This window comes from Sycon ciliatum, chromosome 12 (assembly GCF_964019385.1).
Source record: "Sycon ciliatum chromosome 12, ocSycCili1.1, whole genome shotgun sequence".
In the NCBI taxonomy this organism is placed as follows: domain Eukaryota; kingdom Metazoa; phylum Porifera; class Calcarea; order Leucosolenida; family Sycettidae; genus Sycon; species Sycon ciliatum.
The window spans coordinates 10,303,611-10,316,694 of record NC_088654.1 but is presented as its reverse complement, the minus strand read 5'-3'; the positions used below and the strand labels follow the sequence as shown (position 1 = coordinate 10,316,694).

Genomic DNA, 13,084 nt, shown 5'->3' with positions numbered 1-13,084 from the left:
CAATACTAAGGGAGTCATACATCACTGGAAAGATGAGCTCAAGACCTTTCCAACGGTGTATTGATTTTCGCGATGCGTTTATGTTTCACAAGGTTACGATAGTTTGTACACTGGTCTATGCACTGCGATATAATGCGCGTTCACTTCGGGCCGTGATTTCAGTGTTCATCCTGTCGCCAATCAGTGATTCTTTATCCTATCGCGACAAACGTTATATCCCCGGAAGGATGAGCTCAAGACCTTTCCAACAGTGTAATGATTGTCGCGATGCGTTTATGTTTCAGGGAGTACGACAGTTTGTACACTGGTTTATGCACTGCGATATAATGGAACTTGAACTGACGCGAAACATAGAATAAACATTGGTGGCCTTATCACGTTGTATGAGATGACTCACTCCTCAAGATCTGGACCCGGAGACGCCAGATCCGTGAAGATCTTAGGCTACAACGCCTACGTCATCCCTGTTCTCACCTACAACTGCGGACCTTGGGGGGCTATCGACGGTGGAGCTCGCACGAATGCATCCATTCCACAGGATCAAGCTAAGGAGCATCATCGACATGCGATATCCGAAGAGAATCAGCAATGACACTCTGTACAAGCGCTGCAGAGCTGCCCCCTATCAGCGAGATGATCACAAGGCAGCGCTACAGTCTCGCTGGCCATATCTTTCGTTTGGCCCCAACTGCTCCTCCACAGCTGGCAGTGGATATGTATCTTCGCTTGGCCAACGACGAGGGCACTGAACGTTTCAGGGTCGACCTCGGACAACTTTGGTAACCGTCTTGCAGACGGAATTGTCATCATGGCATGGACTTACCCTCCACCAGCCACTAGATGCTGACGCAGTCCGCACAATGGCAGCGGATCTACAGGCAGGGCGTGGAGCCCGCCCCACCTAACAGGACTGATTCTCGTGATTCACGTGATCCGCGTGATTCCGCAAGACATGTTGTATGTATGTATGTATGTATGTATATTCTATGTTTTTTCATACTTTCGATTAAGTTTTCCGTCATGCCAATAGGTTTAATAGGTTGTTCATTTGACCCGACGAGACCACACGACGCTTCCAGACCACAGGACGAACCCATTAGGGATTGCTGCTAACGGCTTTTGTCACGTAATTTCTGTCATTTCTTTGTATTGTATTACTCTTCAAACATCAATCCTGAATGGCATAAGCGAAAGTGGCACCCCCTCCACCTAAGCGGACATGCTTTTAATAACGAGAGAGCTTGGAAGCTCAGGGCCTTACGCTAGGCTTTTTGCGTAGCTAATCGTGCATGTTATAAGAACTGATGGAAATATACATTATACACAATAGTGAGAGTTCTCTATATATGTTATATTATGCTATTGGCCTACATGCGCTTCCCGGGCTGGTCCACAGGCAGGCCAGCCAGCCTGCTAGTGGGATCTCGGCCTTGCACACAAATCCGTGCTCAACCCCTGCTATAAATGTGTTATTAGTAGGCAGATTGGACCATTGAGCAAGTCGTAAAGAATAAATGGGGCAGATACGTACATTTTTCAAAACCCGGCTTCGTGTTATGTGTAATTTGTGTCGAAATTGTAGTATTTCAACAGGACAACATCACTGGCTGTACTGGCTTGAAATGTGACAACACGACAACGCCCGAAAACGATGCCTAAACGGAACGAAATGGAAACGCACTTCAAAGTGTTTTGAAACGTTTTCGTTCTCGCGTAAACGGTGAAAACAGTGAAAACGATTGTAAACAGAGCGCGGACATGGAAACCATTCCGCGCAGGACTATATTTCGCGGGAAATACCCAACCCTCGGGACCACCAGCACTGACCAACTGCAACTAACGTGTTGTTTTCCCGCCCTTGCGCCCAGCCAGCACGTGATAACTCCACTCTCCAGGCCGCTGATCGCCCGTTTTTCGTTTTCGTGTAAACGGTTCAAAACAATGTGCCGTTCTCGTATGAACGGTTTGAAAACGATTCGAGGACAGCCCGAGAAAAATAACGATCTGCAATAAATTCTACAAATACTTTTGCCTAACTCATATTCAAACTGATTGAAACGTTTTTGCAATACAATGATGTAGCCAATCAAAGTAAAAAAAGCATTTCCATCAGTTCTAATAACATGTGCGGTGAGCTAGACAAAAAAGCATAGCGTAGGGCCCTGAGCTTCCAAGCCCTCTTGTTTGTTCAGCAACTCGCAAATTCTATTGGGAAATTTGCAGCATACTGAAAATGGCAATAGCCGCAGTATACCATAGAAGCTGCGACAAAATCGGCAAATTGATATGTTGGAGCACTCCACCACTCCACACTGCGCTCTTGGCCCACATTCACAACACCATACTGTCCATAGGGAGGAAATTCGTTCTCGGGTAGAATTGCATATCCGCCTTAGTGTAACCATTAAACTAAACCTTCAGTTTGACGGCTTTACATAAACTCGGTGCGATTTAGGAGATTTTTTGGAAAAATCTTTTTCCTTCAATTTTTTCTATTCAGGTGTTACAAGGACCATGGCAACTGTTCAAATCGCTGCGCTAGCTGTGGGAGCCATATTACTCGCTTGTGCCATTGCGAGCCTTCTAGTGTTCATCAAGCGGAGAAAACAGAAGCAGCGTGACAAGAGAATGCAATCAGAAAATGCGAAGCACGATCCAGAGCTCAAGGAGGTTATCCTTCACCCCAGGCCTGACTTTGCAAGCCATCCACGGCTGGGCAATCCTCGAGCTCTACCTTCGACAGCCAACGCCAACACTGGACACACCTCTGGTCCAGTTGCAAGCAGTCCGCCGGATGGGTCCACCAACATCAATTCTCAGCAGGCGCGATACAGGGACACTTCCCAGCAATGGGGCTTCGTCCGCAACGACGCATACGGCATTCAAGCGAACACAGGCATACCACAAGACGGTGGACATACCCCACATCTGGAGTCCAACGGGAGATTTCCCAGCTTTCAGGAATCGGATTATGAAATGACCACCTAGATGGTGACCATACAAAGCCCTCACTTTGCCTTCTCTAGTAAGTCAATTGGCTTATATCTTCCTTCTTCTTTCTCTCACTATCTTTATCTCTATCTCACTCCCCTATCCCCCCCTCTCTCTCTCTCTCTCTCTCTCTCTCTCTCTCTCTCTCTCTCTCTCTCTCTCTCTCTCTCTCTCTCTCTCTCTCTCTCTCTCTCTCTCTCTCTTCCCCTGTCTGTCTGTCTGCCTGTCTGTCTGCCGATCTGTCTGTCTGTCTGTCTGCCTGTGTGTCTTTCTGTCTCTCTCTATTTTTCTCTCTTTCTCTGTCTCTCTGTCTGTCTGTCTCTATTTCTCTCTCTGTCTATCTCTCTCTGTCTTTCTGTGTGTGTCTCTCTCTGCCTCTCTCCCTCCCTCTCCCTCTCCCTCTCCCTCTCCCTCTCCCTCTCCCTCTCCCTCTCCCTCTCCCTCTCCCACTCTCTCTCTCCTTCTTTCTCTCTGTCTCTCTCTCTCTCTCCCTCTCCTTCTCCGTCTCTCTCTCTCTCTCTTTCTCTCTCTCTCTCTTTCTCTCTCTCTCTCTCTTTCTCTTTCTCTTTCTCTCTCTCTCATGCACACGATCTCTTTCTCTCTCCTAGTACCTGTACTTCTTCTGCAGCAATAACCAATTCACCATCTCAATTGGCTGCCCTTAAGTTTCTTATATTAACTTCAGTACTTATTTTCCTTTTTTCTATTCTATCGAATATGTTGCATTTGATGCATGTTCCTGGCGCTGAACCCGAAACCATCACGGTGGGAGATTTGCCCCCCCCCCCCTCCCCTGTATTGTCACGTCTTCTCCTTCGTCCTGTTTTCTCGCACCGTTCTCTCCTGGACTGTGCACTTCAGTAAAAAGTTTGCTTTTAACACTGCAGTGGAACAGTTCCATATGCAGGGGCTAAAGCAGGCACATCATTTGCTCGCATCTCCAGTTCAATGGTGTACAACACTCTGTGCTGCATTATAATTATTATAGTGACTGTGTGTAGTTACATTCTGTTCTTTCTGCATGGACCCAATTCTCATCACATAATTATATTCTCCCACATAACAAAACAGATGTGTATGTGTGTGTGTGTGTGTGTGTGTGTGTGTGTGTGTGTGTGTGTGTGTGTGTGTGTGTGTGTGTGTGTGTGTGTGTGTGTGTGTGTGTGTGTGTGTGTGTGTGTGTGTGTGTGTGTGTGTGTGTGTGTGTGTGTGTGTGTGTGTGTGTGTGTGTGTGTGTGTGTGTGTGTGTGTGTGTGTGTGTGTGTGTGTGTGTGTGTGTGTTTGTGCTAGAACCATTTCCCTAACCACTCTTCTTAACTCTCTGTGCATGCAGGAGTTTTCGTGAGTTCTTTTCAAGAGTTTTCTAGTTCGATTTCCGTATTCCATTACTTTGGATCATTTTTGGGCTGATCTTGCTTCTTTGGATTATTAGTCAAGTGGTGTGCTTCACTGTCCGAAGAGTGCTCAATACCCATGCATGTATGGCACAGCCGTGTACACAAGAGAGATTGGAAGCTTTGTCACAACTCAGTCTCTGAGTTTCACGTATTACTACGATCATCAGGCAACTGATGGCTCCAAAACGGGCAGCCAGAACACCATTCTTTTGATTATAATAATTTATTATCATAGGCTTTTCTGCGCCGGCATCGCCTAGCAAGCTTGGCTAGCCTTCGCATAAGCTGCTCGATGATCACTAGGCCCTGGCGGATAATGCCGGCAGAATTTCGAGCAGAATATGGGTTATTTTAGAAAAGGAGCAGAATGAGCAGAATTCGGCAGAAAAGTGCAGAAGAAGGAGCAGATACTGTGCAGAACCAGCTATGAAATGCGGAGAGGGCTGCAGGCGCCTATTTACGGCTCCATTGTGTTAACAAGCGCGTGAGAATCCGGCAGAATACGAGCAGAATGGGGCAGAATACCGGCAGAAGACGAGCAGAATGTCGAGCAGAAAACGCTACTTTTCCGAGCATTATCCGCCAGGGCCTAATGATCACGTGACGAAACAATGAATGCATGCATATTACGATCTACAGTGCTGGCAACTGAAATCCGACCCCCCTAGCGTCTCGTACGAATCGCTAACGCGGCTAGCGCACCGCTAGGGGGGGGGGGGTCGGATTTCAGTTGCCAGCACTGTAGGACTGAACTAAAGTTGAGGATATTTTAGAGAGAAAAAAAGAAGAAGAAAAGCTGCAAGTTGTGTTGAGGAACGCAAAGTTACAAACTGTACGAAAGTAAGCTGCAAAAATGTTTTTAGGTTGATCTCATGAGTATTGCAGTTGTAGTTGTGTTAGTTGTGTTAGTTGTGTTAGTCGCATGAAGGGTTATGTTTTCACGGGTATGTTGTTTACATTCCTATTCATTTGCAGGGTAATATTTTCACGGAATATGTCGATCAATGAGTTATGCGCAGCCGCCACACGGGAAAGCAGCATTAGGCATTGATGTTTGCTTTCATCACATTGCTGCATGGGTCTTTCCATTCTTGTCGTGACTGGGAAATGGCATGGGCGTTCTCAAGGTCCTCGCGTTTCTTGAGTGCCCCCCCCCCCCCCCCCCCATACGCTGCAGGTCCTGGTGCAGACTCAGTGGCAGAGTGGTACGTGGCCGACCCCGCCAGGTGGATGTGAATGCTTTTCTTTCTTTTTCTCTGTCTTTTATGAACGAATACTTTGCTCTCGTCTTAGAATAGCCGTCCAGTTCGTGACCAGACAGTTGTATGGATTGTGTTGACCATCGTGCAGACAATGCTGCCAATGAGATAATAATGGCAAATGGAAGCCCATACCATGTGGAGTGAGCAGAGCGCCAGTTAGCTGAACTGTTTTAAAAGCACTGCTGGAGTTGGTCAACGGACAATCATTAATTTTACAGAATTGTGGGGAGAAGAGATGAGATGATAGGTGGAGGGACATTCTGGGCTGCTTTTCGTGTAGAGAGGTAACTAGGATATGTAATGCCACGAACGTATCATGCTGAACTGGTGGTAGACAAAATACGAACTATGGTGGACATACATGTATGTGATGGACGATAGTACATCTCCCTTTCAAACTCTCTGAATAATGGATTTGTAGATGGGACTTAGCACATTTTGTGCAATCCAACCCCTTCCTTTTGTGTTCTTTTTCTTCGAGTCTTTCTTCTCTCGTCTTTCCCTTCTTCTGGCCGCCACTCTGTCACTCTGTCACTCTGGCTTGAGCTATCCCTTTGTTTTGCACTGCTGTACCTATATTGTATGTCCAGCATAAGCAAATGTAGGGACTGAGCCAGTGTCAAAAGGGCTGACACGGCACCAGGAGTGCCAATAATACCAACTCTTCGTCCACGCAAGAGTTTTCTTTGTTCAATTTCTGTATTCCATTACTTTTGATCATCTTTGGGCTGATCGTGTTTTGTTATATTTCAATGTTATCGAATGCTTTGCTCGCGTCTATGAATAGTACTCCAGTGTGTTGACCAGGGATTTGTATGAACCCTGTGTTGACCATGGTCCAGACATTGCTGACCCTGGGATATGGCAAATGTGAGCTCATCCCATGTAGAGTGAGGTAGAGCGGCTAGCTGAGCTGTTGGGTGCCGGGAATGATGTTCAATTCTGGATCGGATTGGCGTTTTTGCACTGCTGCAGTTGGGAAACACAAGTATGAGATGATAGGTGGAGGAATTTTTATTTTATTTTTTTTACTAAGTACACAACCTACTCGTCAGAAGGGGAGAAGACAACAGAGTATACAATAACAAAACAGCAGGGAGAGTAGGGGTTGCAAAGCAAGCCTGTGCTGGTGAGGCAAGCCCACAACACCGACCTATGCCGGTCTCGGTGTTAACGTGAGGTTGCGCACCATAGCCTAAAGAAGGGGGTGATTTAGCGATAAAGACAAGAGAAGGTTAGGTAGAATGGTTGAGGAGAGAGAGAGAGAGAGAGAGAGAGAGAGATAGAGAGAGAGAGAGAGAGAGAGAGAGAGAGAGAGAGAGAGAGAGAGAGAGAGAGAGAGAGAGAGAGAGAGAGAGAGAGAGAGAGAGAGAAAGAGAGAGAGGGAGAGAGAGAGAGAGCATGGACGCCGATTTTAGATGTGGGAAAGAAACCCAGGGAGATAGATCAGTTACCATGGTTACGAATCCGGGAGAGGCGAAAATGGCGTCGCCCTTGGCGGATAATGGTCGAAAAATTGGCAAATTCTGCTCGAAAAGCAGTGGATTTGTCAGAAACATACCAAGCTTATCCATTTCTTTATCCACATACCAAACACGCATTAAATATACATGTACATACATCATGTACATGTACCAGAAAGGGTACTACTAAATTCTGCTTTCTGTATGCTGGCATTATTCGCCAAGTGCTAGAGTGGCTCTATACCATCGCACCAAAAAAATGCAATAATGCAGCAGCAATGGAGTCTGGGAGTCAGAAAGATCACTGCATGCCGGTGTACCACTGCTACTACTAGGCGATATCGTGCCCACTGATGATGGAACTTCTGCACAAAGACGTCGATGCCATCATGATATTCATTCGGTCCGCCCATTCATTGTCTAGTACGGAAACTACTTCAAGTAGTCATGTAATTAATCATTGTAATAGTTCCTTCCATGGAGGCCACACGACAAACTAATCCCCGGTTAAGAATTTTGAATTTCCGCACTTGTTTCCACGAAAATTCATGTCGCCATGGTTCAACTTGATGATGGTTGTCATGACTACTTTGTCTGAATGTACACTGGGCTAGGGAAAAGGCAGCTTGAACGATCCGAAGTACGGTAAAAAGGATTGCGTTTATGTTAGCGTCTTTTTAGCTAAGGATGTCTAATGTGAGCAGGTACATACGGAAGAGACGACAAGAGGTAGGATGTTTGCCTCAAGAGAAGCTTACAATAGTCATGTAGATGGGGAGTCTCTTAGCCGGTTTGTGCGTGTTGTGGGTAGCTCAAAAGTTCGGGGGAACCTGAGCGTGCGAATGGGTTGTATTCGGTTGTTGTTGTTGTTGCTGCAGCAACAGCGATACATGTAGCGGTGTCCACAACAACAACAACAACAACAACAACAACGCAACTTTGATGTGCAAATATTGAACAACACCAGCGTGTAGACGGGGTGTTCCGACGTGGTGAAGGCCTACCCTAGGCCGCGTCGGGACGTCACCAACCCCGTCTACAGAGAGTACCTTTTCACGACAGTGTCATGGTGGTGACAGTAATTGTTGTCAGCTGACGAGCTGAGAGAGGGACGCCAAAGGCAGAAGTAACTTAGTTGGACAACGAAAGAAACGACATTATTTCGTTCGCTAATTACCGCTACCCGTCGTCTCACGTGGCTTCAGAATAGGTTACGAGAGATAGGAGAGTCTCCAGCAGAAGGCGCATCCATCGTCAGGAAGTGGAAAGAACAAACGGCATGGTCCTTGGTTGAGGTAAATGCTGAACGTTTGATTTGTCCCAACCAAGATTTCAGCACTTGGTTCGTCACGATTTTCGCTTGCCAGCTAACGTCTCCGCACTCCAGCTTTCTCCTGTCGGTGTCACGTCCCAGTACACAACGGAGAGAACTATTAATAAACAGTTCACGGCACTAACAGCATTGAACACAGCACGTCTTTCACTTCGTGAATACAATACGACAACTGAAAATGACACAATTCTGCAGTGATCCACCTTCTCTCTCACGAAGCTACATGTAACTTGTAAGCAGAATGTGCGTCATTACCTGCAGTCGCCATGGAAACGCAATCAGAAAATCGGCGATATGGCAAGTTTGCAATATCGTACGGAGGCGAGAGATATACCATCGGAACCGATATGAAATTGTCTTTCATCTGAGCCCTACTTGAAAAATCGATGCACTTCCCCTTTAATTAAGCTCCGCCGACCAGAGTACTGAGTATCAAGTTGATTTTTAAAAAATTTAAGACATTCAGGAGCAACAAGGTTTATCTACTCGAAGTAATTATTATTTGTAATGCTGTAGCATGAACATGCACACATGGCCGGCAATAATATTATTGTACTTCACGAACCTGAAATTTGTGAAACGTCAGCCGATGCTACATGTACATGTACATGTATAATTATGTAGGTAAAACTTAAAGGGGAACTACACCCAAAAATCAAAACTTCATGGTCCGTAGAGTTTTGGACGCTGAGTCGAATGGTGAAGGTCCCACTTCGATCCGACCAAGCGTTCTTGAGATATATCAGTTTGCAATTGTCCTTTTCGGGTCCGTGCCGTGACGTCACAAACCCGTGACGTCATTGAGACTTGGTGATCCTTTGGCCAGATCCAGAAACACTGGGATTTCGCATCTTCTTTCTGTTTGTCCATGGAAGAAGAGGGTATTTGTGTCATCATGGCGTCTGGCTGTGTTGTTGGCTACTATAATCTTACTGGTAACCCCCCTGGGATGAACCTGCACCAATTTCTGAAGGATTGTGCTTGGCACAGGCCGAGCAGTGCACCATAGCAGCTATCAAGCGACATAATTATTTGCTTGACAATTTAGGGACTACAATGTAAATCCTTCGCGTGTGTTCCAGCCATTTGGCAGAGGAGGATTTTCAGGAGGAATATTATGCACTCATCCGATGCGGACGCTGGTGGATGAAACTGTGGTGCGTCCTTTTTCGCACGCCACACTGTGAAGTGTCAGTCGAAAAGCGGAGGTGAGTGCAATATTTCAAAAACACTAGCCACTGTATGTAGTTCTTTCTTTTCCAAAGCATTTGAAGACTTGTTTTGGACTACATCACTACGAAATGTGAAGCTTTCCGAAACCGGCCTGATGAGGTGGACGGCAGTAGATCTCCTGTTTCCCTAGCCTATACTGCGTGCGATCGATGAACCTGTCTGCGATTGCTGTTTTTGATTTTACAGGAAGAAGATCAAGAGCGGCTGTACCATCGGTCGCAGTGACTCACTGTTGAGCTACGACCACTGCCACCGCCCCAAGGTTATAGGAAGGACTGTTTGCAGCGCCAGCGCCTCTAGCTGGCATGTTTTTTTCCTGTATGAACACGCAGTATGTACTGCTGATAAGCTACATCACGCAATGACCCGCAGTTTAAGGAGAGAAGATAGTCCACATACCGGCAACGGTGTACACCTATTCGGGAACTCGTTGGGTTTTCTCAGTATGGATGCAGATGAGAGCCAGACATTATTATTATTGTGTGTATGCGTGCAAGCGCGTGAGTGTGTGTGTGCGCGCACACGCGCGTGAGTGTGCGCGCACGAGCGTGAGTGTGTGCGTGCGCGCGCCCGTGAGTGTGTGTGCGCGCACGTGAGTGTGTTTGCGCGCACGCGCGTGAGAGACAGACATTATTATTATTGTGTGTGTGGGTGCACGCGCGTGAGTGTGTGTGTGCGCGCGCGCACGCGCGTGAGTGTGTGTGTGCGCGCGCGTGAGTGTGTGTGTGCGCGCGCGCACGCGCGTGACACTGAGTGTGTGTGCGCGCTCATGCGTGTGAGTGTGCGCGCACTTGCGTGAGTGTGTGTGTGTGCGTGCACATGCGTGTGCTTTTGTGTAATGTAATATAACATTCCAAAGATATTCACGTCATCTATTCTGTGTTCTCCTTTATGTCATTCTCTCCCCATTTGCGGGAGGGACATGGAAACAAGACAAGTAGTAGATGCATTGCCGTTAGTGATCCTGAGGGATGTGTGGGTATGCAACCAAGTGCATGAGTGCGCGCATGTGTGCGTGCACGAGCATGTGCACAGGCACTTGTATGCTTATGCACTCGTGTGCGCACGCGCTTGTGAAATTGCGTGTCTGCGTGCGTGAGCATGTGTGACTACTATACTATGTGCCCACCAAGGTGAGCACATGTGCGTGCGTGTGTGTGGGGCGCAGGCGGATATGTGCACACATTTTAGAATGATAATCAAGAAGGACAGAGTTGTTCCGGTAATGCAGTCATGAGACACCACAGTAGGGCAAAACGCACTCAATATGCTACTGTGCTGCTGCTGCTGCTGCTAGAGTGCACAGCGTAATTGTTGGTACACAGCTACGTGAAATACAAGAGAACGTCTCAGCATTCTGTAAAGACTAAGTGATAATGCAAAAGGTGAGAATGTATTTCGCCACAATACGAATTGAGTGCAGTCCACTTATGTGAGATAAAGCACAAGTGAACCGATACACATTGCACGACTTGCACGGAGATAATGCTAGCCATGTTACGCAGCAAACTCCATGTACAGGAGTACGAGTGAGGAGACTATTGATCTGAGTACTGTGCGAATACAAAATTTCACACAATTTACGATATGAAGAGAACGATTCGATTTGTGAGCATTACGTAGGACTATACTGTGAAAACACTTACGGATTGTCAGGGTTGTCTGAGCTGCTTTGGCTGCCGCTTCATTTCGAAATAGCCCAGCCAACCGGTTGCCAGATGTTGCTGATGGAGAGCGACTTCTCCAATTGCAGTAATTTCTGCTTCATCCACATTTACAGCCCGAATGGAAGCCACCGCTTGCGCTGCCATATCCTTTCCTGAAAATTTCGGCTCATGCCCGAAGCCAAACATTTTCAGCTCAGGCTCTGAGCTTTCAAGCTCGTCTGATACGTCGGAATCGCTCATGGTGAGGACGTCTTTGTCAGAACTATTCCTTTCACATACCAAAATACCTGTACTTCTGAGCTTGGCCCAGGCAAGCAAGTCTCAATGACGTAGAAGGGCGTGTTGGGGGTGTGTCGCGGCCGCATGACGTCATGGCGCGTCCCCCGAAAGTACAATTTAAACCGAAGATATCTCAGGAACGCTTGGTCGGATCGAAGTGGGACCTTCACCATTCGACTCAGCGTCCAAAACTCTACGGACCATGAAGTTTTGATTTTTGGGTGTAGTTCCCCTTTAACTAAAATAGTTACTGCATACTGGGATGATCCTTGTACCTGTCCGTGCATTTGTCGACCTAGTGACCAGTAGATCTACTAGTACTATACAGTGTACATAGCCGTTCTAGTAGCCGTTCTCGGCTTCTGACTCTGAGTCTCCAAACAGTTGTACACGCCTTCCAACTGAACTACAAAAAAGTAGTCGTTGAGCCTTTGTGATGAAACCAGGTACTAGTAGACACGACAGCCTGGATGAAACTATTATTAACTACATGATTGTAATGTTACTTTTCCGGTGCTTGTGTAGACTGTAGTGGCTGACACTGACGGTCAGTGTATGAAGTTCTACATGTAGCACTGTCTTTGGGAATACAGTCAAATCTGTTGTAAGCGACCGCCCCTTGGTGCAAGAAAAAGCGGTCGCTTACGGCAGATGGTCTCTTACGGCAGATGTATGGTAAATCCGGCATACCAGGTATATGCTTCCATGTACTCAAATCGAGGAGAATAATGTGATTTTTAATATCATTTTATTGGATATTCAACGACGACCATACCCATATAGTACGCGTATGCGACACGGCAGTAGATCGACACTGCCTGGACTTGAGAGCTACAGCACAGCCTCAGTAGCTCGTACAGGCCAGGCGCCAGTCGATCGCACTTGCAAGACAGCGCATTTTCACACTTTGCAGTTGACAACGCACTGGCAAGTACAGTTTCGCACCTTACTGAACCTGGGTCGCGGTCGCTTACAGCAGATTTGAATGCAGCCACCGTGCATGAAATCGCGGTCGCTGGTCGCGCAACGCAGATGGTCGCTCTGGACAGATCAGTTTGTATGTGAAACCGTCGGTGCACGGAAAATCGGTCGCTAACGGTAGATGGTCGCCTACAGCAGAGGTCGCTAACGGCAGATTTGACTGTACAGTCAAACCTCGTTAGGACGAACACTGATAACGCTCAAATCGATCTGCACCACATACTATTGTGTATCAGCGACATGAAAAAGAAAAGAGAAGGCACTATGAGGAGCGGGTGAGGCAGGTTGAGCAAGCCTCCTTTGTTCCGGCGGTCATGTCAGCCAGTGGCGGAATGGGTCCAGCATCAACAGCACTGTACAAACGAATTGCTCATCTGTTGGCGGAGAAGAGGGGTGAGCATTACTCTCATGTTATGGCATTTGTTAGATGCAGGATTTCCTTCAGCCTTCTGAAATCCTGTATCATGTGCATTCGCGG

At 47.0% G+C, this 13,084-nt stretch overlaps 1 protein-coding gene across 1 annotated transcript in view; it reads left to right on the top strand.

Annotated features, from left to right (window-relative positions):
• Positions 1–4,277, top strand: part of LOC135828454 (protein slit-like) — a 60,178-nt gene extending 55,901 nt beyond the window's left edge. Inside the window, exon 13 of the mRNA XM_065340903.1 lies at positions 2,501–4,277. Within this exon, the coding sequence (XP_065196975.1) occupies positions 2,501–2,988 (488 nt within the window). The 3' untranslated portion in view covers positions 2,989–4,277. The remainder of the gene's footprint in view (positions 1–2,500) is intronic.
• The last annotated feature ends 8,807 nt before the right edge of the window (positions 4,278–13,084 follow it).